Genomic DNA, 27,656 nt, shown 5'->3' with positions numbered 1-27,656 from the left:
TCATAGGTTCCCTGCCTTGAAAAGTCCCCCTGGGATCTCCGGATGGGAGATGGCTCTGTTTTCATCCTGCTCGGCTGCCCAGGGTTGCTGCCGCTTGATGTGGAATTTCTGAATTTCTTAATTCAGCCCAGAAATGGGGTTGGCCTGAGTTTTCCTGGGGTGGAGGAGTTGGACAGGAGAACTGGCTGGGAGCTGGTGAGCAAGGCAGGACACCAGGAGAGGAGGCTGCCCAAGCACGCCTCAGTGGGGATGCGGGTGGGCAGAGCAGCTGGTAAATTGGACTCAAGGAGTCTTTGGGGATTGACGAGCAGGTGCAGAAGTTAAGGGCGGGGGGGATGGGGTCTGTTCTGGGCCTTAGTGGGCATTTTCAAGCAGATGAAGCTGCTGTGATCAAAAGGAAACAGGAAGATCCATGGATATTAAGTTCAGAAGAAACTGCAGAAGCTAAGCAGGGGTGCAAGTGAGGTGCTCATTAGGTATTATTTCTCACATGGCTGAGTTGAATTTTTTAGCATCTATTAGTAATGATATTATTAGCCATACTGACTCCCCAGTATGCTTAGCAAGGCAAAAACAAGACAGCTATAGAAAGAGCTGTAATCATTTCAAATTGCTCCAGAATATCAATGTCCAAATCTTAGATCACGAGGGAAGACAGATATTTGTCATATCAACAACACGCCCCTCAAAAATGCTTAGTCATTTATCAGGGTCCGGCCTTGTAGGAAGGAGACCTTTGGCCAGCAAATTCAGCTGTGAAATTTAACAGCTTCTAATGTGTCTTTTCCTAATGATTGTACAGAAAGACACTGTAAAGGATGACCAGATGGCCTAATGAATAAAGTGGTTGATTTTCTGAGCTGCTCTGTTACCCATCTGTGTTTACCTTTCAGCCTTGGCTGAAATGAAGGCTGTTTTGAACTACATTCCCACGGTTACACAGGTTGCTGGCTATTAGGGCATACACAAAAGGAAAGATAAGGAAATGTTGCAGGAAGGGATTGGGGAGGGGACTACATAACACTCCATCAAGAAAAAGAGTGAGAAGTTGGTGGCCATTAAAGCTAGAGCTAGGGGAGACCGGGTTTAGCCGAATTCCACATTGTGCAGATCAGGAACCCGGGTGGGTGAATGATCAGTCCAAGGTTGCCCAACTAGCAAGGCTGAAAGCTGGAAATCTCCCAAGTCCTAGCCCAATATTCTTTTACGTCAACATCCTCCTGCCTCTAAAACAAATGGCTGCTAAATATTTTTCTCCCCCGGTTAGGAGAACAAATGAAACAAATCCTTAGCTCTATAAAAGATTTAGCAGACCTACATTCATTCATTCAGTCCCTCCATCCATCAGCAATGTTATTAAGCACTCCCTCTGCCCAGGCACTCTGCAAGACTCCGTGATTTAAGTACTCTATGATAGTGGTGATGTCTGTCAACCAATGAAAAGTGCAGTGGCAGGAGAGGGGACTTCAAGGGCCATACTGGTGCACTGTAGGCTTGGGAAAGGACAGTGTGGGTGGAGAACCACCCAGATCAGTACTTAGGGACCAGATTTTATTTTAATCCAAGGTCAATGGGAGCCCATTAGGGAAATTTATGCATGTGAGTGAAATTATCAAATTTAATGCAGTATAATCATTTGCAAGGATATTCCAGAATCTAATCCAGTCTACCATTTTTTTTAAATGAGGCTGTCAAATATTTATGACTCAAATTATATCCCCACTAAAAAATTAAAATTTCATAGTTTCTTTTTAAAATTCTTCCACTGCCATGAAATCTTAATAACTTTATATTTAATAGCATAGTAAGTAGATAACCAGTAAAGACTTGTTGAATTAATTTAATTGAAGCTTTCCTCTCATTCTCACCCAAATATTAATCGATCCAGGAACACGTGAGAGAATTTTTTTCAATTCCACTAACTATTTTGTAAGTTTAAAATCCACTTGTAATGCAGGTAATAACCTATATTTCCTTACATTTTGAGTATGGATTTTCAGATAATAGGCCTTCTAAAAATTTGGGATGCATGTAAAAAAAAGAAAGAAAGAAAGGTTATTCTTATCAAAGAACCAGAACCTTGATTTAAAAAAAAAAAAAAAATTCTATCAACAGGGTTAATGGATTGTGGAACAGAGGTGCCTATTAGCACTGATAGAGCCTGTCATGGTCTGGAGTTCCTAACTCAAGCCTGCTTGACGAGACCACCGACAGCGTAGACATTTCTTCCTCCCTTTATGTTTTATCCACCCGACTCCTGCAGCCACATTCTTCCACGCACACCCACTCGCAATGCCCTCTCCTCCCACCTAAGCATTTGATCTGGCTTGTCTTCCAACACCCATATTTGTCCCTGCTATTTTCTGAACGCTACCCCACAGCTTGTTACCATACTTCCTGGATTCAGGAGCATAACTGTTTCACATGTTAGCATATCTGAAATCAAAATGACTCCTACCAGGGATATGTCCATTTCTTTCCAGTGTATTGTCTTTTCCCAAAGAGCTGTCACTAAGTGAATGGCTCCTGTTGACACTGATGATGACTTTAAACAGAAAGAGCAGGATACCCGTAGAGGTGGCTGCTATGGTGGCTGCTGGGTGAACCTGCTGTGTGGAGAGGGTCAAGGGTCTGGGAGCAGAGGCTCCTCTAGAATAAGGACCCGCCCTCAACTTCCTGCTCCCACCGTCAGCCATTGCTGACAGATCTCACTCTGCTTCAGGAGCTAGGCGGGTCTGGAAACAGGAGGGGAGGTAGAAGGAAGAGGCTATGCCATTCGAGGGGGAAATTGTGTGTATGCCGATGACCTGTGAGCATTGAGGTCTCCATTCCACCAAAAAGACTGGTTGTCAGGAGAGGCTCTTCCCTGCTTCCCTTTCCCTTGCCAATCTCCCAGGACAATTTAAAGACCAATGCGATCATGTCTACGAAAATAGGCTGTGAATTCTAAACAGCGCTTCCCAAATGTTAACGTGCAGGCTACATACAGTCTTAGGGAGCTTGTGAAAAGTGCCGATTCCGGCTCAGTAAGTCTGGGGTGGGACCTAAGATTTTGCTTTTCTAACAAGCTTCCAGAACATGGAGTTGTTGCAGATCCTGGGGCCACACTTGGAGCAGTAAGGCTCAAAGACCGAACACCAGACACCCAATGGAACACACTTATACTTAAAAAAGATTCATCGCTTATCTGAAATCCAGATGTAACTGGCAATCCTGCCGTTTTATCTGGCAGCCCTACTCTAAGCTCCTATTAACATGTAAGATACTCCCTTTTTCAGTTCACGCACACCCCTCGGGGAGCATGTTATGATTTGTGGTTTTTCCTTGGTCTCCACGCATACCCTGATGCTTCCTTTAATGGGCTTTCCTTAGATTAAAAACAACAGCAACTGGGCTGAGGAGGTCACGTGGCGCTGGTGTGACGTCAGCCACTGAAGATAGCCGGAACACAGGCTAGGTTGAAGCCGTCTCGACAATGAATTGCTTAGGCTTCACATGTGCATCAAGAGAGAATTTGAAGTTGGAAATCCTGCACAGCCTTTATAATGCAGGGTATTGTCCACACAAACCTCTGGTCTCGAATGGGATGCCCGGTGGGCTAAGGATGGGTACTTCAATTCCCTGGCCAGTGCTTGACTTAGTTAATGCCTTAGTTCATGCTGCAGTAACAAACACACCAGAGTCTGGATGGCTTAAGCAGAAACTGATTTCTCATAGTCTGGAGGCTCTAAGTCCAAGATCAGGGGGCCAACAGGGTTGGGTTGCAGTGAGAACCCTTTTCCTGGCTTGTGGACAGCTGCTGTCTCTGCCATGTGAGGACAGAGAGAGAAAGAGGGTTCTAGTCTCTTCTTCTTCTAAGGGCACTAATCTCATCATGTGGGGGCTCCACCTTCACCCTCACCTACAACTAATCACCTCCCAAAGGCCCCACCTCCTAATACCATCACATTGGGAGTTAGGGCTTCAACATACAGATCTGGGGGGTGGGAAGGGGACATAAATTCTCTCTACAGCAGTTAGTACTCAGATTCACATCCTCCACTATCAGAACAGCTAATAAAGAATTTTCCTCAGAATTCTTAGCAGTGTCTGCTACTCAAGAAAAGCAGCCTAGGATGCATCCTCAGTGACCGACAGGACAGTAAGTTTGCAAATGTAACTTCTTCCATGTCTCGCTGACGTAAGCAAATTCCTAGAGAGAAATGAAAGAAGACACAGCAACACTGACTCAACTCAGACAAATAGCAATCAAAAGGAAGCTAGTAAGTAAGGGGAGGGGGGAATCGATAATAATCTAGAAGGCCAAAGGGGGAAAAAAGTGAAAGCAGCACGGTGTGGGTTACAAGTCTAGGCCTCCTAACGCTCCCAGGGTGAACGCAGAGATCCCAGAAGGACACGTGCAACCATCTGTCACCCCTGAGAAGGGCACCGTGGGTAGCTGGGGGGTCAGGACGAGCTGTGGGTAAGGAGCTGGAGAAGAATGACAGGATGCAAGCAGGAAAGCATGGGCTCTGAGGGAGATACAACTTGTATGTGGTTAGCGTTTGCAGGCTAGAGCTTGGTCAGGTGGCAGCCACCGGAAAAATAAAACCCTCATGGTGTTCCTACAGGCTCTTCACCTTTGGGCTCCCATCGAGGCAGATTTTACTTTCTGAGGCCATAACTCTGTCAAATTACATCACCATCTGTATCTTCCTCAAGGATTGTTTTCTCTTCCTGGGGATTCTTTGTTTAAGGCCACAGGAGGGAAAGAGGAAAGATGAGCACGGGGCATGATGGGAGGGGCGGGAAGAGTGCGTTGAAAGCGCCCCGTGAGAGGCCACGCTCAACAGCCTGTGGATTTTGTGACAGGACACACGTGGGTCCAGATGTGCCAGCGTCTCTTCAGTGATTTCCAGATTCCTCCCCCTCCCCATACAACCGGCAAGCCACTTCCCGCGTCCACCCCTCCGTAAGCCAGTGTCCAGCCTTCACCGTGTCCTTTCTTCAAAATGCCTTCTGGGAGGAGGCCAACCAGACGCTGGCTGATGAGGCTTATTCAGGTCCGTTGGAAACAGAGTGTTCGCAGGGAGCCTCTGCTGGTTTTCAAAGCCCCTGATCCTCACAGAAATAACTGTGTCCCCAAGGAAATCTTTCCTCAGGCCGGGAGATAAATACAGTAAATTGTAAGAAATAGGAAATGTAGAAAAATCTAGAAAGTAGATCAGTCCCTCTCACCAGCCACCGAGTGGATTGACTAAGCAAAGAAATAGCAAGTCATGACTGGGGACATTTGAGCAGATGGAAGAGGCTTGAAATGATGCACAGCAATGAGAAATCTGTCAAAGACAGTGACTTTGCGGAGCCGGCAGGACAATATTGTTTTAGTCTGATTGCAGAATGTGTCCCAAAGCACTCTGGCTGCATTTTAAAGAACTGCAAAGTATCTGATGTATACCCAGCCAGGCAACCGCGTTCAGGAAGGGGGGAAATCTGTCCGGGAACGAACTGGAAGCTGTCAAACCCAGCATTCTTGAGCGCATCCTTCCGTGCTGTGCACACGTGGGAGGGAGGAGCCCTCGAAAGCTGCAGTCCTGCAGCCGAGGGGTGCTGCGTGCACTCCCGCAAGTGGGGAAAATGCAGCTCCCAATAGGAGGCAAGAAGTGCATTGCTGTCAACCACTCAGCAGCCCTGGGGACTGGCTCATGGGTCTTTTGTCCCGCTCAGGCTGTAGGTCGCTGCCTCAAGCCCTACGAAGAAAGGATGCATAAGGGGGATCCTGCCAAGGAGTGGAGAGGCCAAGTCAAAGAGTTTAGCTTCTGCTCGATGCGGCAACCAAAGAGCTGTGTGTCCTCCAGGGGTCCCCAAACCATTTCATGCCACGCGCTCTCCAGCTGGAGGAAAGGCACAACAAATCGTTCCTCTGTACGGAGTCCAGGCTTTACGAGTCCAAATTCTGCAGCCGTCAGCCCCTCCTCAGAAATAAGTTTGGCGTCCGAGGGGCCATGTTAACAACTTCATTTTCATAAGAACGCATTAGGATTGCAGAGTGTGTTAGATTTTTCAAGCATTGTCATATAACTTAGCTCAGTAGGGCAGCTTATGAGACGAGGTAAGGATTATTCATGTAAATATACAAATATATATAATCATATAAAGCAGCTAACTGGCTTGCCCACAATCACCCTGCTGGGTCTCGGAATCTCAGATGTCCTGCGTCAGTCTCTCACCTTTGACAGTATTATAGGGTCACATCCCATCGAAGTACCTAATGTCACAGGTAACTCCAGCTTAGCAGTCTTCAGGAATGTATAAACCCACTTAAAACATAAAGTCACACTTTGCTTTGAGTAATTCCACTTTCTGGTCCAAAAAAAAAAAAAAAAAAAGGAAGGTGGGAGGAGGGGAAAAAGTAACCTATATCAAGAACTTTAGAGAAGTTACACTTAAAACTGAAATTTTTTTTAAAAAAACTGTGGTAAAATATACATAACATCAAATGTAACACTGTTACCATCTTTAAATGTACAGTTCAGTGGCCAGTAGGTACATTGGCATTATTGTTCACCATCACCACCATCTATCCACAGGCCTTTATCATCTTCCTAAACTGAAACTCTGAATCCGTTAAAGACTCGTTCCTCACTCCTCCCTCTCCCCAGCTCCCAGCAACCACCATTCTCTTTCCTGCCTCTATGAATTTGACTCCTCTAGTTACCTCATGTAAGTGGAATTGCACAATATTTGTCTTTTTGTGTCTGGATGATTTCACTTAGCCTGTCTTTAAAGTTCATCCGTGTGGTAGCACGTGTCAGAATTTTCTTCCTTTTCAAGGCTAGATGTATTATCTGTACATACCACATTTAGTAACCTGTGCATACATCAATGGACACATGGGTCGCATCCACCTTTTGGCTATTGTAAATAATGCCACTGTGAACAGAAGGGCACAAATATCTGTTCCAGTACTTGCTTTCGATTATTTTGGATTGAATATTCCAGAAGCGGAATTGCTAGATCATATGGTAAGTCTAACTTTAATTTTTTGAAGAACCGCCATACTGTTTGCCATAGCATTGCACCATTTTACATTCCCTGTAGCAAGCACAAGAGTTCCAGTTTCTCCATGTTCCCAAGCCTGTTGATGGTAGCGCACATTCGGTTAGGGATGCCTGCCGTGCTGGCCTGGTCACATCACTCATAGCAAGCTCCATAGACATTTCCCCAACCAGGGCCCTTACTTATGGCTGGGTTGGCTCTTGCACTTCAGCAAGAAACCATCAGGGAACCTTGAGGAACAAGATTTATTACTTAGGGGACCTGGAGAGCGCATGGCATGCTCAGTGACCACATAGCAAGGTCAGGGGTCACAGGGACAACCTGGGGCTTTGCCTTTATTCAGGTCGAGTGTAGGGTGCCTGAAATTTCTCAGGTTCACTGCCAATTGGCTGATTTCCTAATATAAAACCGAAGAGTAGGAATTAGGGCATGGGAAGGGAGATGTAGGGCATGGGAAGGGAGATGTGGGGCACTCAAGTGGTCAGTTCTCTAGGTTTTCCAGGGCTTTCTGAAAGGGGCACTTCCTGGGTGGGAGCAGCCTAGTTTCTTCTCCGCTGTTCTGCAAGTGGCCATTTCAGGTAGCCGCCGATGCATTTGGTCAAGATGCTGTCTTTGAAATGGATGCCCGGGCAATCAGAAGCTTAATGTCGGGCACTTACACTCCACTCTATGTCCCTACCAACACTTGTTATTTTGTTTTGTTTTGTTTTCAAATAATAGCCACTCTAAGGGGTGTGAAGTTTAAAATTTCTATTTTAAGAAAGCCTCTGAAAGAAGTTATGGGTACCACAGGCTCATAATCCCTTATCTGAGATCCTTGGGACCATCTGTGTTTCGGATTTCAGGCTCCTTTTAGATTTTTAGCAAGTCATCCTAGGGCTGATACTATACATTATGTAATAATACTCCCAGTGGGTGGAGTCTGAGGCTGTAACTCACAGTAAACCACATTCAATTTCTGCAGCAAGATGTATTACTATTGCCGCTAAGTGAGATAAAATGAGAACTCTGATTTAGCCTCATTTCAGATCAGATCAAGTTTTGTTAATAAGGGGAGTACAGGAAAGAGAAAAAAATAACTTTGGAAATTTTTAAAATTTTGAAACTGCAGATAAGAAATATTGGGACCTGTATTACTGTCATACTACTTAGATTAGTAAAACTCTTAAACCCACAGGAAGGAATGAGTATGTAGCTTAGAATTAGAAATCGCTGGAGAGACACGTATTGAATGCAGCTCATTTGTGGCAACAAGCAGGACTGAATCTGCTTTTGCCTCTCCGCTCAGTGTGCCTTGAGGCAGAAGCAGTAGGAGGAAGCATCTGTCACCTTAAAACAAACCCAAGCCAGGGGCCTGGGGCCCCCATTTCTCCCCATTCCTGCCCCGGCTTCCACTTGGACTCCTACCAACCCCACTGGGCACCGGCAGGATAAACTTCCTTACAGGTGTCTCGCTTCTCAGACTTTTACTGGCTTTCAAATCCCATTAGATCGTGAGAGCTGGGTGACCCTTTCCCCCACTGGGCAGATCCTTCTGTCAAAGCAACCACCAGCATTAATGAGGTGATAAGAAATACGGACTACAGATAGGTCAACATGTCTGTCCTCCTAGCAAGCACATTCATCTAGCAACTGAAAGGAGTGATTTTGAGTGGTGGCCATGACAGACATGATGGCTGGCCAGGGTGGGGGGGTGGGGGGGGACGACTTTCTGGGGTGTCAGGTGACAGAGGGTGACAAAGGGTGTCACCTCTGCCAGTGGGAGCCCCGACAGAGCCTGCAGCCACTCACAAGGTTGAACATATAAGTGCCCCCACCCCCCAGTTCCTACGGAACTCTTCCACCCCGATCAGCTATAACGTGTGGGTGTAAGGAAGGAAGCCTATGTCCACAATATGAAATTAGATGTTGGTCTTAGTCCATTCAAGCTGCCGTAACAAAATGCCGCATCTGGGTAGCTTAAAAACAACAGAAATTGATTGCCCACACTGCTGGAGGCTGGAAGTCCAAGTTCAGTGTGCCAGCCGGTCCAGTGAGAGCCCTCTTCCGGGTTGCAGATTTTTCAGTTTTTCGTTGTGTCCTCGTATGGTGCAAGGGCTAAGCTAGCTCTCTGGGGCCTCTTTTATGAGCTCTGCCCTCATGACCTGATCCCCTCCCAGAGACCTCGCCTCCTGAAACCATTACCTTGGGCATTAGGTTTTCAACAAGTGAACTTGAGGGGAACACAAATATTCAGCCCCTAACAACAGATGGGAAGAAAAATAATTCTGCAAAACTGCTGAAGGTCTAGTTCCTATACATGCTCTTGTAGAATAGAAGGTAACCTGAATGGGCGAGCTATGCCTGCTTGTTCATGGATGGCACCCACTTGCCACGCTGAGTGTGAAGCATTGACCAACCATGACACCCTGTTCAACCTTCCAATCTGTCCTAATTTCTGGGTTCTCCCTGCCCCTGGATAAATGTGCATCCAGCCTGGGAAGCTGGCTTATCTGTACCAAGATCCTGCTTCCTTTCCGTGTCTCCCCAAACTGTAATGGTGCAAAAATAGAATGCCGTCATGACAAGAAGCTGGTGCAAAATCTAATAAAGAATAGTATGGGCTCAAAGAGGCATCCATTTCTTCAGGACACGAGCATTATACAAAGAGACCAAACATGAGTCCTGGGCTTCTCTAGATCCCTCAGGTTGCCCTTTGGATATCCATAGATTTGGCCTCGGGATGTACCTCTGGAGTGACAAAATGGCCATTTTCTTTTTCAACTGTGCTTGTGGTTTAAGTTTCCACATTGTCTCTAAAGTTACCCTCTGAATACACCAAAAGGAGAAAAGGTTCTTGAGGACACGGGTGCATTGTTACTTGTTTTTATTGTAAGCGGCTGAGCATCAGTAGGCACAGTTAGAGGGTGGGTTGATTTGGCAGTCTCTTATTGTTCCTGGATGCTCAGCCTCCCAGGGGTAGCATTCCCATGTAAGCTATCGCAGTCAGCTTCTGATAAATGAGTCCCGGCTAGCCGTGCAGTGCGCACAGCATCTGAAAGAAACAAAGCCCTCCTCTGACCCAGCATAGGTACAGCTGCAGGAACATTGTCCGAGATGTTGAGGGGCAACACCAGAACCGACGGGCCTCTTTCAGCCACCCTCAACTCCCGTGTCAGCAAAGGCTAGCCTGCACTTGCTACTGTTCATGCCAATGAGCTTTAGTAATTAAGTAGAGCCCGTGGAGCCCAGCACATGTAACTGATGTCAGTAATAGTCAATCCAATGCCACATTTTAGAAGTCAAGTCCAGAAGCTAACAGAATTTATTAGTATATCAGCCATATTATGCTTTGCTGCAACACTAAAGAGAGGTAGTTCTATGACTTCTAAAAATTTCAATTAGGACTTTTTTTTTTAGGGCAGCAAATACTGTGAAGCTTTATGGAAAAGAATTTGCAATGCACTCTGTGTGTTTTATTATTCATTATGTGGTGAACATGGTGAAGTCGATTTTGTTCAAGATCTAGATGAAGACATGGAGCTCATTCAGAGGACCTCTGACTTAAAATGGATAAACCAATTCATACACAAATGCATCATGCATAAGATTTCAATAACTGAAAAATGGCTGAAATATAAAAATCTCTCCGTGTGTTTCCATTTCTTCTTTTGGAGGCTAATGGATAGAGAACCTTTGGTTTCTGGAACTTGGAAAATGACCCGCAGGAAGGGGAAGAAATGTAAGCATAAGTATGTTGCACAATGATATGTAAATAGGAAGGACAAAACAGAGGAATGGAAGTTTTCTCAGCTTGCAAGCCACAACAGTAGAAGCAGTAGAAGAATGATGATATAGCCATCAGGCAGCATTGCCCCCAGCCTATCGGGTTCCTGTCTCGGATGTCCCGATTCCCCTTGAGATCCACTCTTCATCCCTCCACCTGGGTCTCCACCCTGAAGGCGGATCTCTACAAACTGCATCACCCGGGTCCCCTTGCCCACTGGCCTCCAGTTGACTTCAGCTAAAGGGAGGCAGCACGTGGAGGTCAGAAGGAGGGACGAGAGAAGTCAGGGTATCATTCCCTCGACTCTCTCCCTAACAGGCCTTGGTTTGACAGTTGCTGTGTCATTCGGTTGCTCTCTGCGTTTTCAGTTCTTGGGCATACTGGTGACAGTCCCTTCCCCTCTGGCCCTCCTGCGATTGCCAGTCTTGGGGTTCCTTGCCACCCAGCGCTGGTTTCCCTGTTCATACCTTCATAAGTTGTCTCTCCTTCAAACCCTCTTTATTACCTCTTTGAGTGTGCCATCTGTTTCTTACCAGGACACAGACAAATATAGAACCTTTGTAAGAATTAGGAAAAGGCACCCGATGGGTACATGAGGGTTCATTATATGGTTGTCTCTGCTTTGGTATGCATTGAAATTTTTGAAAATAAAACAATTCCCAAAAAGAACAAAAAATAAAAATGTGTCCCTTCAGTGAATGCTGCCCTGCAGGTGCATTGCTCTGTGGGCACAGGATTCAGGCTGGATTCCAGCCAAACTCCCTCCCTCAGCGGGTGACTTTGTGCAGTGCATAAAATGCCCAGATGAATGTGGCAGCCCTCCAAAAGGATGGGTAGATCCCTAAAAGCTGGAAAATATCTTAAAGAGAAAGCAAATGTTGACTTGGGTCTTTAAGGATATTTGGGACTTAAATTGGAAAGTGCATTGCAAGCAAGGAATACCCTGCAGGACAGGTGAGTATAAACTGTATACAGGCTGTAGATTCTGTTAGGCAAGGAGGGCACTTTGAAGGGATTGTTGCAGCATAAGAAAGTAGAGACAGGATGGAAATGGGCCTTGACAGCTGAGCTATAAAATGTGAATTGTCATTTGTGATCAACCACGCAGTATGGTGCACCATTTGGACACGTGGACTCTAAAACTAGACCTCCCTGGCTTAGATCATGGTTTTGCCATCCATTAACTTTGCACAGCTACTCATCCTCACTCAGCCTCAGTTTTCTCTTTTGCAAAATGGAGATAAAATAGCATGCACCTCTTAGATGTGCAAGGGGGCTGAATTTTAAAATACCCATGAAGTGCTTAGCACGGTGCCTGACAGTAAGTACTTGGTAGACATCAACTACTATCACCAAAAGTTTTTCAACAGACGAGTAATTTGATGAAAACAATAGCTCATGAAGATTCGTCAGATCATGTGTGCAGGATGCACGAGAAAGGGAGAGGCAGGGAGGGAAGTCGGTTTGAGGCTGTTGTAGCATCTGCACTCTGGGAGAGCCACAGGAAATGAGGTAGAAGAAGCAGGTGCAGGGAGCTCTGGGAGAAAAAGAGAAGGAGGGCTGTAAATGGGTGGGTCGTGAGCATGAGGAGTCAGAGGGGGCTCCAGACACTTTTCTGAGGTCTGTAGCCTCCACTGGTATAAATGCACATAGGCAGCTTGGACAGTTGGCTTTGAAGGACTGACAGTTTTAAAAGTTTTGTACAAGTTAAAGGAATATGAATCTAAATTTGCCAGTAAAAGAATTAAAGAACCGTTAGATTTTACCCTTCTGCTTTGCCCAATATTGAATATTAGATCCAAGATACTGTTACCAAACAAAAACCCCAATGGACACCTCAAACATTCCAGTGCTAACTGGTCACACCTCCAATTGCCAAAGGGGGATTTTTATATGCAGAAGTTCTTCTGATTAAAGTCTGAGGTAAGGCGTCCTCGGTTGAGAGAGAGCATCCTCGTACAAGAGAATTCTCTAAGAGCATATGTAATTTACAAGTTCAATTCTTAGCAAAATTAACCAGAGGGCGGAGGAAGCTAGCAAGCCCTTGACTTTAGTATCTACCATTTGGAATAGAGGAGGAAAGTCGTTAATTTTAAGAAACAATTTCTGTAAGTCCCCAGTAGAAGATTCATTCGTGGGCAAGCCTCCCTACAAATTCAGTACCATTTTAAGAACCACCCTGAAACCACTTTTTAGCCATAGCTCCCCCTGAGAAAAGTTATCCCTTGTTTTCACTCTCTGGTCTTTCTTCGCAGGAGTCAAGCTCAGTTGTTGCAGATGTCCTGGCCCACTGTCAGAGACAGCACAGCACAGTCTGGTACCCAGGCCCCTCCTGCCTCACGTTAATCTGTTCTCTCCCTGTCGGCCTCACAGATACTTGCCCGAAATCATGAATGATGGGCTGACCAACCAGATTAACAACCCGGAGGTCGACGTGGACATCACACGGCCCGACACTTTCATCAGGCAGCAGATCATGGCTCTCCGTGTGATGACCAACAAACTAAAGAATGCGTACAATGGCAATGATGTCAACTTCCAGGACACGAGTAAGGAAGTCTTTATTGGTACCAATAACCTCCACAGTGAGAAACAGGTTGTAGATGATACCCCACTTTTTCTTCAAGAGCAATGTGTACCTTTAAATCTTGTGTCCTGCTTGCCCGGTCTGCAGAGCTCTTTACAGTCCTTTGGACCAAAAGCTCTGATCCACAAAGCTTAGGATTCCACTAAAATCATAACTGGTCTTAAGGAATAGTTTCAGTGGATTACATTCAATGCTTCCCAAGCTAACACTGGGTCTCATTTGCCAGGTGATCCATTTATGATCAAGCAACAAAGTAATGTTTTCATCTTCTTCTTCCCCCATCATCATTTACATCTCTGCCCCAAACTCTTATCCCCTTCTCCAACCACCAAAAGAAGAATGTTCTGAAGCTTCCTCAGACAAGGCTAGGTTAAAATCCCGGTTTTATCACTTACTGACTGGGGTCTTAAGCAAATTATTTCTTGAGTCTCAAGTTTCTCTTCTATAGAATGGGGAACGTTCCAGCCTGTGAGGTCGGGTCTTTGGGAAGTTCATTTGCGGCCATCTGTGAAGGAGCTAAGATAATATCTCATGTGCCCTGGGTTCAACTGCGTTAGCTCTCCCTCTATCCAGTCCCTCACGTATATGAACTGTAGACACCGGTCTCTGAAATAGTGACAGAAATAATGAAATGCTGGTGCAATAGGACCCATGACTAGTTTATTAGCCATCCCAAAATATCAGCAGTGATTGGAAAGTCTAGTAAGTGAGCGTTAAATTAAATTTGGGGTTTGTGTAAGTGGTTTTAAGATGCGTAACTATACAAATTTGGGGGGGTTATTTTATTGCTTTGGGTTTTTTTTTTTAAAGATATGTACCCTTAAACAGAGTTCTTGGGAAAAGATTTCTTGAACATAAGCTGTGCAGTCACCAGTGATTCTCTAATTTGGTCACTGAAGCAAAAGATGATGCTTGTGTGCTTGAATTAATGAGATAGAAAGAAACAAGTTACAGATGGAGGACATTAAGTCATCCAAGTCTTAGCCAGCATCCTACCGAGTTGTCCCCTGCAGAAAATTTTTAGTGCTTTATTCCATTTTAAGCAACTCAAAAATTAATTTTCTAAATGCAAGATAATTGCCAACCCACTAGACTTTATTGCTGTAAGATTTCTGAGAGTCCTCCTATTATTTCTCCTCCTCTTCACTAAACCTCTTCTTTACCTCTTCAGAAAAGAACCTTCCACGAGGTGTTAGCCTTTGATGCTTCTCCCCTGCTTGTTCCTTAGTTTCGCTCCTCTGAATGCATCGTCATCCTCTCTTTCTAACGAAATGCTTTATTATCTGGAGAATGACTATAGGAATAAATAATTCAAGATAATGTAAGAATTAGTTGAGGTTGGCCTTGTTTCTCTCTCCTCTCTGACCTAAAGAGGTTATGTACATGTCAGTCTGCAAAGCTTAGGGAACGTCCTTGTGGAGAGATCGCGCTCCACTTCCCCTCACAAGAAAATAAAAATTAACAACAGTTAAGAGCATCACTTAGCTCTAACCCAAGCCCCATATTTGGTCCTCCATTTTAGGATAGTGTCTGTTCTATAAAGCATTATCACATCTTACAACAATCATCATCCTTCCTGCCTTTGACATTTTAAAAAATCACCCCTTAAACTCCTGCATTTCTGACTCCTTTTCAGAAAGAGATGGGGCCATTATTTTTCTCAGCTGGATCTCCTGTCATTATTTGCTTACCGCAGTTTTAATATTCTAGATCACTTTAATAATATCTTTGCAAAGGTTATATTACTTCTTGTTCATAATACCAGTGTTAAGAACAATTCCCTTAGCAGTTCTGGTATCTCTGAATTTAATTAATGGGCATTTCCCCCCTTGTAAAGGCCACTAAAGATAAATCCGAGAAAATGTTAAGAACCTGGTATAGTGTATTCAAGTGATCTTACCTGATATTTAGATGTCCCATTAAAAAAAAAAAAAAAGAATCATGCTGAGTTGTGCCTTGCTTATTCAGGGGGACCGTAGAAGAGTCCCTGCGTTACTTTGGCGGCACTTACGTAGTATCTAGCGCCCAAGATGGCGCCGGTATGCCAGGGGCAGCTCAACAAGCTCAACCTTGTTTTAGGCCAATAGGGAGGAATTTATTGAACGAATCTTTGAGCAAGTGGGGCAAACAGTAAATATCATTACCAGGTTTACAGTTTCCTCAGTTCTCCCAGGCACATTATCTCATTTCTACCCAACGATCCTGTGAAACAGATAGGAATATATTCATTTTCACAGCTGAGCAGGCGAGCCACAGTGAGGCTCACCGGCTTGCCCTCGTTCACTTAAAGAAAAAAACGGCAGGTTAAAATCTAGGTCCTCTTTGCTGTAGGAACCATGTTTTTTTGTTCTTTGCTTTCCCATCAGGCCTCATTGCAAGTGCTGCGTTTGGTGCCCTCACACACTTCACCAGAATGGCTTCACACATACTCTACATGTAAATGCTATTGTCTGGATCTGTTGAGATAAGGAAAGGGACAGAAGTTGAGGAAACTTCCCAAGGCACATTTAATTATTCAGCGAGTAATTTTTGTGCACCTGCTGCACGCCAGGGACCGTTAAAGGCAGTGGGGATACAGAAGTGAACGGTATACACCACACGAAGTCTCTACCCTCCACAAGTGTACATTCTCACAGGGGACACAAGAAAACCAGCAAGTTAATACTACAGTTGCAAATGGCAATAAGTACTTTCACACAGCTAGAAGCTGATGGAGACCGAACCGGGACCCAGGTCTGAGACACAGGGTTTGTGAAACAGGAAGGAACCAAGCGGTGAGAAGTGGGACTAGAGCAGGCCCAGAAGGCATGGCAGGCAAGTGGGAAGATGCCATGCTAAGAGGACATACGAGGTGGGCACCTGGGCATTGCTTTCAAGCAGGAATGGCAAACATTTTCTGTCAAGAGCCAGATATTAAATACATTCAGCTTTGAATGCAGAATGAGACAATGCAGAAGCGAAGGGGGTGGTTTTGTTCCAGTATAACCTCATCCATGGACACTGAGGTTTAGATTTCACACACACCCTACTCATACGTCACAAAATACTATTCTTAGTTGGATTTTTTTTTTTTAATTGAAAACATAAAAACCATTCTTGGGTTATGGTCCTGACAAATACAAGCAGCTGTCCCTAGTCATCAACCTCGGGGTCAGAGGGAGAAGTTGGTTGAGATGGAGCTCATCCTCACTCTTAGAGAACAGAGGTGGAATCAAGTAGTCAAAATGCATAATAATATGTGCCTTTCACAACTATGTGCGCCTGTTCCTCAGGTTGCCTACTTAGCCGTCTTTGTTTACTTTAAACCTCATTTCAAAATCCTTTACCAAAGCACAGTATCTGCTGAGAACAATGGCCCCAAAATACAAAAGGAGCGAGGGACAGAATTTCTTAAAGCAATTTAAACATTAGCCAGAATATGAAATACCTCTCGAATGCCAACACGGTAGGGATGGCCCCTAACTGGATGTCAGTTAGCACTGTGTGTCAGACATCTCTTTTGGTCGGGTCGGCCCGCCCATCACAAACCTGTCCGCTAACAACAAACCCGTTGGGGGGGTTGGGAGGGGGAACGTCCCCTTCCACCCCCAGACCCAAATCTGATGGGTGCCCCCACTCCTTCCCAGTCCTGGTCTAACTTTCTTTCTCAATCCGCCCACGCCAGGCGATGAATCCAGCGGCTCGGGGAGCGGCAGTGGGTGCATGGATGATGTGTGTCCCACGGAGTTTGAGTTCGTCACCACAGAGGCCCCCGCGGTGGACCCCGACCGGAGAGAGGTGGACTCTTCGGCAGCCCAGCCCAGCCGCTCCCTGCTCTCAGGATCTCTGGTCTGCATCGTCCTGGCACTGCAGAGACTGTGCAGATAATCCTGGGTTTTTGGTCAGATGAAACTGCATTTTAGCTATCTGAATGGCCAACTCACTTCTTTTCTTACATTCTTGGACAATGGACCATGCCACAAAAACTTACCCGTTTTCTATGAGAAGAGACAGTACTGCACTCTGCCTCCCTTTCTGTTTGCCCAAAGAGTACTGGGTGCCACACTGGACTGCTTCCTCTTTCCTTCAGCTCTCTGTGGGGACCTTGTTTATTCTAGAGAATTCTTAACTCAAATCTTTCGTACCAGGAGATTTTCTTACCTTCATTTGCTTTTATGCTGCAGAAGTAAAGGAATCTCACGTTGTGAGTTTTTTTTTTTTCTGTTTAAAAAAAAAAAAAGGCAGGAAGAAAATAATTTTCCTTGTAAAATCAGGCCAAACCCCCAAGACAACCACACTTTCGACAAAGGAGCCAATAAGAGAGAAAAATTAAAAAGCTTTAACACTGTAAGTTCAACATTGCCAGCCGACTCCCAGTATAAGCTTTTCTGTGATAAATTGGGTTTACAAAATGCTTTCGGGGAGAAAGTTTGAGATTTTTTTTTTTAACGTGGTGAAAATACAGTGTTGTCTTGGAGGTATCGTCTTGCACTCTATCCACACAATACCAAACTGATTTGGGGGTACTGATACTAAATTTAGAATTCCATTGTTAACATGAGAGTAAAATTGCCACGACCCAGCACCTCTCTCTCACCTTGCCCAATTTCAATTTCAATGATGGCACCATTTTCCTTAATTCTCTTAATGTCTGTCCCCTGTATCCAATGGGCACAGATTTTTCTCTTCATCTCCAGCAACTAGTGGACACTCCCATCAATTCATCCTCCTTAAGGGTCTGAACTGAAAATAATCTTCAGTGATACAATGGCTTTGCTCTAGCCACAGGTTGGACGTTAATTCAACGTTTCTGCCCCTGTGCTCATTACCGTCCCAAAATAAGAGTTCTTTTAATGAACTCATAAGCAATTAGATCCATAAGTGAGTTTTCATGTTTAATGGTTTGCTTTGTGTCAGTTGGTTTCTGCATCACAAGGGCATTCTCTTACAAAATAACTCACAACAAAAACCGTCAAGACAAAAAAAAAATATATATATATATATAGTATTGACATGGAGATTTCTTTCACTTTTTTAGTCTTAGTATGATCATCTATTTTTATATCTCTATATATATATAAATCACAGATTTTAACTTCTTAATTCCAAGCTCAGGGTTGACACACCTTTGTAACGAAAATGTTTTGTCAACCACCTCTTCTTGTTTTGTGCTGCTCAGAGAAGGGATTCCTCAACGATCTGTGAGCACCAAGAATCAAGAAAGAGAACTTTTTACGTATCTAATTGTCCGTTTCTTAAAAGTTTGCCAGGGCACACCCTTTTTTGCATGAGCGTGTTTTGTCCTGGGTGCTCCAGATGGTACCGGGCTCACGGGGGGAGCCTTGGGCGTGCAGGACTCTCCTGGTGATGGAAACCGTAGAATGGTGTATACACACAAAACCATTGCTTCCATGTACGCCTTCAGCCTAGGATTCCTGCTTGGCACTTGGACTTGGACATAGGACCTAACTCAAGAGGCCACTTAAGAGCCACAAGCCTGACTGATCCTCCAAGTGTACCAAAGCCAGGCCCTATGCTCCCCCTGGTAGAGAGAAGCAAAATAAACCAAACTGGGGCTTTAGTCATACAGTTGGCTCTCCATGTGTTTCTTGGTTTTGATGATGATCTGGGGTTGGGAAAAGTAATGTTTCAAGACACCACCGTATGCCAGTCACATTTTATTTAACCCATTGGCAGAAATGGCATGTAAATGGTATTTTTTGATCTTCGCTCTCATCAAAATTATAATTAGTTGTTGATTTAGTCCTCACATTTAAGTAGAACACATGCGGCACAATAGTATTAAGTATATTTGAGCACTTTTGCAAAACTGCAAAGTATTTAGAAGCATCTATTGCTATTTTATGCCTAGGGAAATATAAAAAGTAGGATTCTGTGAGACTTTGTGGCATCTTTTCATTAATTATCTTTATGAAATTAACACCTGATCTAATTCAGCATTGCATACTTCTAGAAAACCATCCATTTCACTGCCAAACTTCGGCTTCCTATCACCAATTACACAGAAAACATCTCTATGAAGGACCAATCATTTATGTTGCCCATTTCATTGTATGTTCAGAAATCAGTATTGTCTTTCACTAATAATTAAGGTGCAATACAAATTAAATCAATTTTGATTTTCCAGAATATTTGACTAATAACTTGTTTTTATGGCTTTAAACTCCGAGTCTTTCCTTTTTTCAATATTTCTGCATTGTCTTCTGTGAAGTAGATCAGAATGCCTTGTTTCCTCTGTGCTTTCACCCCCAAAAGGCTTTGTGCATGTGTATGAATACACATTATATTAATGAATGTGAACCCATGCTCCGTATACACTAAACACACAGATAATATATAAACTCCTGCTTCATTTGTTTCAACACCTTCATGATTGATAATATTCATATTGGTGAGATAACAGTGATCCATACGAGCCAGGCAGAGAGCTGAAATGACTATCAGTTAATGATGCCACAACATTCATCCCCTGCATGGATGTGGTCAAAATATTATTCAAATCGCACTTCCTAGTTTTTATCATCATCCGACTGTGTTGTACGATTTTCAGACCAATGTAACATGAGACTTGTTTTCTGTCCTGAGGGAATTAGTTTAATCTAGTTATCCCATTTCAGTAAGTATTTCAGCATTCCTCCTCTCCCCTGCCCCCTGCCACGTTAATTTCTCTCGTCTCAACATAGCGATCGGAGATGAAAGGATGCTCCATTATTTCTCCCGATCTGCCCTCATTTGCTTTGATGTCCCCTAAATTCTCTAATCACATCACAACCTCTGTTAGGAGTAGGGAGGAATGGGCTCACTTGAAATCAGACACTAGAAATTGTTGGGTGACGCTCATGACCGCAAACACTTAGCTTTATTGAAGTGCCTCTCTTTACATGTTCTTTAGTTATAATATGTATTTTTCTAACAGAAATACACGTCTGTAACTGGTGTATATTATACTTTGTATATGTTATAACAAAAGCTAAACAGAGGCTAAAGTCTTTAGCAGAGAAGAATGAATTGCCAATTCATGAATAAGAGCTCTGCTTATGGTTCTGTATCGAAGGGTAACCATGACAGCCTTCTGTCACCTTAATGAAGATCAAGTGGGTACTCTGATGACCGCCATCATAGAACAACGTTACCACTAGCAATCAGACTCCCTTACGGTGATTTACCCAGAGAAGTAACTGGTATTACCTACTTTCATTGTAAGGGTTAGGAAATACTACTTTGTCTACACTGAAAAACACTATTAAGTAGTAATTGTAAAAGTAACATTCTGTAAATCAAACACATTGAAAATATTATTGGACACAGAACCCTGATATTTAATTTATATTCCCTGCTGCAGACATTAGCCTACTTTAATGCTTTAGCCATTACATACATGTTTTGGCTACACACTGAACACCAACTAAAGTCCCCAAGGAGGAATAGAAACTTAGCAAATTCCTGAGTTGTGACTCTTTTATGGCTTCTCTCCGCAAGGCTAATTATCAGGTAGTTTGATTACAGGTGGAAGTGTTAGCAAATGTAAGTTTTGACTTACCCAAAACTTGCAGAAATACAAACTCATTTTTATTTACTTACAGTCACTAATAGACCTGACTTTTAACTTAAAAGAGGGTGTGTGAGGGGAGTGTGGGGGAGCAGTTTAGCTTTGCCAAGAGAAGAGTAAAGGAGACCATAACTTATACATTTGCAACGTGTTTCTCCTTGGTGGAGACATTAGCCAGTGTTTAGTTTCAGGCCAAGTTATACAAATAGAGTATTGATTTGTATGCATTCTGGAGCCTTGCTGCATCACGGTTTGCTATGGCGTGGGACTCAGCCTAGCCTGGGGCTATTTGAACCTCATTCAAAGTTGAATAGTTACTCGAATCTTTGACATTGCCTTGTAATGAGGGACTTCCATGAGAAGACACCTGATGATGGATAATAGTGAGGTCTCTGTGTGCATATGCATAATATATATGCAGGACAAATGTGTGCACCAATCAAACCTAAAATTTTATGTGACTGTCAAATGAGTATTACTTGGGTTAAGATTTTTCATTTCTGATTTGGATAGAAAATTGCTATTAATCTTGTATTAAAATAGTTTTTAAAAATCTACCAGTGCCCTTTCTGCATTTTCTTAATTATTGTCATAGTCTACATTTCAGAGTTTTTGAATTTCTCTTTGTTTGAGACCTTTTTAGAAACTGCAATATTAAAAGAAAGAAAAAGAACCATAGATTAAATCAGCACCACTCATCTAAATATCCTTGGCTTTTGAAATCATGAACTTTTAGAACTTTGGAACATTTGAGAGTTTCCAAATGTGTCTGGAAGATTCTCTCCTTTTGTATTGGTTTCTTCTTTAAGATAAAATTTAGTGGCCTGAGAACTGATGTCAATACTTTAGCAATGAGGTAAAAAAAATTAAGATAAAATGTGAAAAGACTAACCATTTCCAAATTCAGCAAATTGCATTGATTTTTCTATTTCTGAAAGTTTCCATGCTATCAGGAACGCTAAATATTGTATGACATGCTAAAGATTCATTTAACAGGTATTTATTAAACTCCTACTCTGTGCTAAACCTGCTCGAGGCGCTGATCACTGGTTATCAAAACCACCAGCTGGAAATTATTCATTCTCTATACAATTAACCATGATTACTACAAATACATCACTTATTTCAAGAATGCTCTTTTAAATAAAGGAAACCATATAAATAAAGTTATCAAGACTACAATGTTTAACCGTAAGCAATATTTTAATTTAGTTCGTATTATTACTATTTTGGTTTCTAATGAGAAAAGTGATTTCTACATAAGAATTAAGAAACTTAAGGATAATTCCATATATAAAACCAGAATATAACAAATTTTATTTGGAATTCAACTGAACCCAATTTGATGGAAAGGAAAAACATTGAAATGATCTTGGGAAAAAAAATAATAAAACCACCACAGAGCCCTTTATCAGGTAACAACAATATTTATTTTAATTTGCTCTTTGGATAAATATACTCACAAATATGAAAGATGGCATTAATTTTTAAAATACCAACTTGCAAAGTAGTGACAATTAGACACGGATTATTGTTTTCGGCTCAAGAGCTAGAAAGATGCACCCACAAGTTTGTCTATTCAAACAGACGTTCACAATTCATTTAGTGTGGATGCATTTCCATTCCATAGACATATGTATTTGTTTATGTAAACACGTGGCCAAACATATTTTGTTGGCTCGTAAATGGGGCACACAGCAAAGCCGGGAGGAAATAGATGCCTGCCTTTATAGCTTGCTTAAGGAGTTCATTCTCCTTCACACCTCGAAACATAAAGTAGAGCAAGAAAATGGAAATTTTACCCTGTGAGTGCTCACGTTCGGAGAGAAGCAGAAAGACGGACAAACTGACTTAAGACAAGTGTTAGAGTATTTACCCTAGATAAAACATCTGCTCTTCAATAGGAAAGAGCATCTGTGGATTTTAAAAATAAAGGGAAAATTTGACTTAGGCAATAATAGTCATCCATTCTTTCAAAAGATGTGTAATGAGCAATGTAATGAGCAATAGTGCTGGGTGTCAGACCAAGGCATCAAGATTTCTGCTCTCAGACAACTTACATCCAGGTAGGTAAGAGACAGACAACTCGCAAGTAAATAATAAACAAGATGACATCAGAAAGAAGAGATGCCATGATGGAACTAGTACAGGAAATGAGACAGTGATTGAGGAGGAGACTCTCCAGGAGATGCTCCCCAGGTGATACTCGAGCTGTGATCTCATGACAGGAGGGAGACAGCCATGTGCAGACCTGGGTGCAGAGAGTTCCAGGCAGAGAACAAGCAAATACAAAGATCTCTGTCCAGGAATGATCTTTGGGTACTCCTGAGTGGCTGGGGACTAGTAAGTGAGCTGCCGGGTGGTGGGAGATGGGTGAAGAGCTAAATGGCAGCCATATTAGGCAGAATGGTTAAAGTCATGATCCTTTGCCACCCGGTAAAGCCAGAGCCATAAAAGGATCCGTCCCTATAGCAGCAGCCCTGCTGGTGGCCCTTAAGAGTATTTTAAGGCACCTTTTAGCAAGGAACTATGCTAAGATCTTTATGTACTTGATCTTTATAGGATTTCTATGATGTAGGAATAATAACGCCCATTTTATACCGAATAAAATGAATCACAGTGAGCTTAATTAACTTGCCTAGTCACCTAGGTGAGGCCAAAGGAACCGAGATCTGTAATAACTAGGCAGAAAAGTGGCAGTATGTAAGGATAATTTGGGTGTTTTATTATAAGTACAAGAAAATTATCCAAGGGTGTTCTGAGACTTGGCAACGAGTGTGGGAACAGGAATCCATAGATGTTTACTTGCACAGAGGGTAATATTAAAATTTTATTCTGAGATGAAGTGCCATTTGGTGGCATTTGTTGTGTTTTGTTTTTTTTTTCAAAATTAAAATCCAAAGTAAATAAACTACTGATTCCAGGTTCTTGCATAGTTTTGAACTTAAGGCCAGTGTGAACCAAAGCTTGATGCCTAGGGAGGAACATGTGTATCAAATCTGCTTTCCCTTTGTTTGTTAATTTGGCTTACACTTCATAGTCACAGACAGCATATCATCCACATCCACTTCCCAGGATTCCTCCCATGCATTAGCCTTGTCTATCACTTATTTATCCATGCAGGTGGTCAAGTGGACTCTAAACATAAATCAGAACAATCCAACAAGTAGTCAGTTCAAACAGACAACTAGTCAGGCTGCTTTGTTGACTAAACTGACTGTTACAAGATCTTGTGAAGTCTATGACATTGAAGATCCAGCCAAATCAAAGTCCTGGTGATCACTTTCACAGTTAAAATAAAAACCAAAGTGCAGGGCACCCCCTTGTGCCTTTCTTCCTCATTGAGTTGACACTCCTTTTATTGTTAGATCCCACCTCATGTCACTGCCCTCCTTCCCTGAGAGAACTGGGCTTATTGATGACAGATTTTTATCCCTCTTGAAAAGGTACTCTTTAGCCATCTCATAAAGCTAAGTGAATGTCAAATCAAAGAAAAGTTTGTCTACAAAACTCTGTTTCTCTTTTGAGATATAAAATGCCTTATTCTTAAGTAAAGCATTTCACCCCAAAGGCAGCTTTAAAACTCATTTTATTTCATAATCTTTTCCACGCCTCCATGAAGTAGGCAGGAACTACTACCCTTATTTTACATATCAGAGAAGCTACCATGGTCTTATCAGTATGTCTACTCTCTCCCTTTTTCCTTTTGCGTTGTCCCACACCGAGTCCACCCAAATCTTAAAGGATCCGATGTAAATCATTTGGGCTTTTATCAGCCTCTTGCTAATTTACACAACCAGCCCAGCAGCTCAGCCACAGGAACCCACGTCTGGTAGAATAATACCCTAACGGTGTTCCAATTCATCTCTGATCCTGAATCACGTATTGTGAATTAGCACAGACCGAGTTCCTGCACATGAAAAATTAGACGTCCCCACATTATATTAAGCCAAAGAAATGTCACCAGAATGGCTTTATTAAAAGCTTGTTAGTGACATAGTACTGATTTTATTGGTTTTTATTTGAACCATTTCTTGTGAATGAGCATGATAAGGTGAATTTTCTATGCCAAATATAAGCCCAGGTTCTATACATTTGTTTGTTTTTGAGCTTGAGGGCCTCTCCTTTCTTTTTGAATGTAAAAGAGAAAATTTTATATTGAATATTATGTCCATAGACAGAGAGCATGAGCCATGAGAAATGTGCAAGCAAAATGATTTCTCTAGGAAGGAAATAAGGACTTTCCTTACATCCGAAATGTTTCTTCCTTTGAAGCAGTCCTATGATCTTTCCCCTCCTTGTACCTCATGAGCAGGGAGGGTGATGTAGCTTGCACAGAGGAGGTAAAATGAAGAAAGAGAAAAGAATAGAAATCCAGTGCCATTTGAAACACATGATGCTTCTTACATTTATCTGACCATTCCTGAACCTTCACTGTGAGTGTCCTGAAAAAGAAATCCCAGAGAAAGGCCAAGAAGCTATGAAAAGGTGCTCAACATGACTAATCAACAGGGAAATGAAAATCAAAACCACAATAAACTATCACCTCACACCCCCCCCAAAAAAGGCGGGGGGACAATAACAACACTGGTGAGGATGCAGGGAAGTGGGAACCCTTGTGCACTGTTGGTGGGAATGGAAAATGGTACAGCCACCATGGAAAATGCTGTGTTTTTTCCTTAAAAAATCTAAACATAGAATTACCATATGACTCAGCAATACCAATCAGAATTGAGAACAGGATCTTGAAGAGATATTAACACTCCCATGTTCATTGCAGCATTATTCACAATAGCCAAGAGGTAGACGCAACCTAAGTGTCCATCAATGGATGAATGAATAATTTTAAAAACGTGGTACATACATACAGCAGAATCCCAGTCAGTCTTAAAAAAGAAGGAAAAACTGAATGGGAAGAAATCAGAGAGGCAGACAAACCATGAGAGACTCTTGACTCTAGAAAACAAATTGAGGGTTGCAGAAGGGGAAGCGGATGGGTGGATGGGGTAACTGGGTGATGGGCATTAAGGAGGGCACGTGATGTGATGAGCACTGGGTGTTATACGCAAATGATGAATCATTGAACACTACATCTGAAACTAATGATGTACTATATGTTGGCTAACTGAATTTAAATATAAAAAAAGAAGGAAGTCCTGTCATACGCTACAACACAGATGAAACTTGAAGACATTATGCTCAGTGAAATGGGCCAGTCACAGAAAGATGAATACTGCATGATTCTACTTTTATGCAACATCTAACTCTGTCAGGCTCCTAGAAACAAGAAATAGAATGCTGGTTGCCAGGGGCAGGGGGAAGGGCAAAGGAGAGTTGTTGTTCAATGAATATAGAGTTTGAGTTCTGCGATATGAAAAGATTCTAAAGGTCTGTTGCACAACAATGTACATAGAGTTAATGCTACTGTATTATACACTTAAAAATTATTAAGATGGTAAGCTTTATGCTATGTATTTTTTTTACCATAATAAAGATAAGTAAATAAATCAGAATACATGTGCCCTGTTCCCAAGACATCTAGGGTCTAGTATAACGGTGGGAATACCAAACAAATTCATACCAGCTGACTGTATAATTACATATGATGAGTGTGGTGATAAAGGCTTCCACCAAGCACCATTGGAGTGAAGAGATAGGCAGGGGTGTTGTGGAAAGAGAACTGGTTAACAAAAGATAAAAGAAATAAAAAAAGAAAGAAAGAAATCACAGAAGAACTATGGTACGTTGAATGAATAAACACTCTTCTCCCTCGCGAGGCATAAATAAGAAGACTGTATGTCCCAAATCATCTGAGACAGTTATATCTGCTGTCTCAATACAACAATTAACAGTACCTCTTTCACTCTCCAGAGATTTCCTGGTTTGAATGGTAAATTGTATGGTCACCCCATATATGAATAATGGCTATCCACAAGATCAATTTACATGTAAATGTATATGACACCTTATAATTTTTCCAAAATACCCACCCAGCTGAGGAAGTACTGGGTAATGTTATGCACAACTAAACTTCTGACTTAAATCCACCCTGTCTACTTGGAAAACATCTGGAATCAGAATCAAAAATCCAAAGACGACTCTGACATTGTCAAGGACACTGTATGATCCCAACTCACAAATGTCCAGCTCTAAACACTAGCCAGGTTTCCTCTCAAAATGGACCATACTTGGAACTTGATCCCAGGCGACTCCTCCTGCTTTTTAGCAATTTTGCTGTATGTGTCAATTGGCGCTGCCCCAGAAGTTGTATTTTGGTTCCATTTGCTGCTGCTGGAAAGCTATGATTTGAGGCACGTCTTCTTCATTTGCCGAACTTAGTGGCCCCGTAACAGCTACAATCAATGTCTTTTGTGTTTTGAGTCACAGGCACAATCAATGTCTTGACTGCTGTTGCTAACTTGGCCATCTAGATCGTCTTTCTCAACCTTTCTCCTGCCCTATCATACAGGACACATCAGGTGGTGCCAATAATCTCCTATGCATTCAATGCAACCCCATCCTTTCTCTGCCACTCAGATGAGCGTACCAGAGTGCAAGGAAGCTATCACAGAGCTACTGAGGCGTTTGTTCCAACTTACAGTCATTCATAAATTTTACTCACTCAATTCTTATTTCTAACAAACTACTTGCAACACTTTCCAACAGATTCCTACTTTGGATTTATAAAACCATGCACTGTTCCACTTAACATCTGG

General features: G+C 42.6%; 1 protein-coding gene across 2 annotated transcripts in view; it reads left to right on the top strand.

Moving 5' to 3' along the window:
• The window catches only part of GPC6 (glypican 6), a 1,079,188-nt gene extending 1,057,080 nt beyond the window's left edge, over positions 1–22,108 (top strand). The window contains exons 9-10 of one of the 2 annotated variants that reach the window (XM_073894397.1): positions 13,178–13,353; positions 17,056–22,108. In XM_073894397.1, coding sequence (XP_073750498.1) covers positions 13,178–13,353; positions 17,056–17,258 — 379 coding nt within the window. In that variant the 3' untranslated portion in view covers positions 17,259–22,108. The remainder of the gene's footprint in view (positions 1–13,177; positions 13,354–17,055) is intronic. The other variant, XM_025874780.2, reaches the window with a different exon arrangement.
• The last annotated feature ends 5,548 nt before the right edge of the window (positions 22,109–27,656 follow it).

Source organism: Callorhinus ursinus, unplaced genomic scaffold (assembly GCF_003265705.2).
Source record: "Callorhinus ursinus isolate GAN/ISIS: 27379988/994484 unplaced genomic scaffold, GSC_fseal_2.0 scaffold7, whole genome shotgun sequence".
Classification (NCBI taxonomy): domain Eukaryota; kingdom Metazoa; phylum Chordata; class Mammalia; order Carnivora; family Otariidae; genus Callorhinus; species Callorhinus ursinus.
This window is presented reverse-complemented; position numbering and strand designations above follow the sequence as displayed.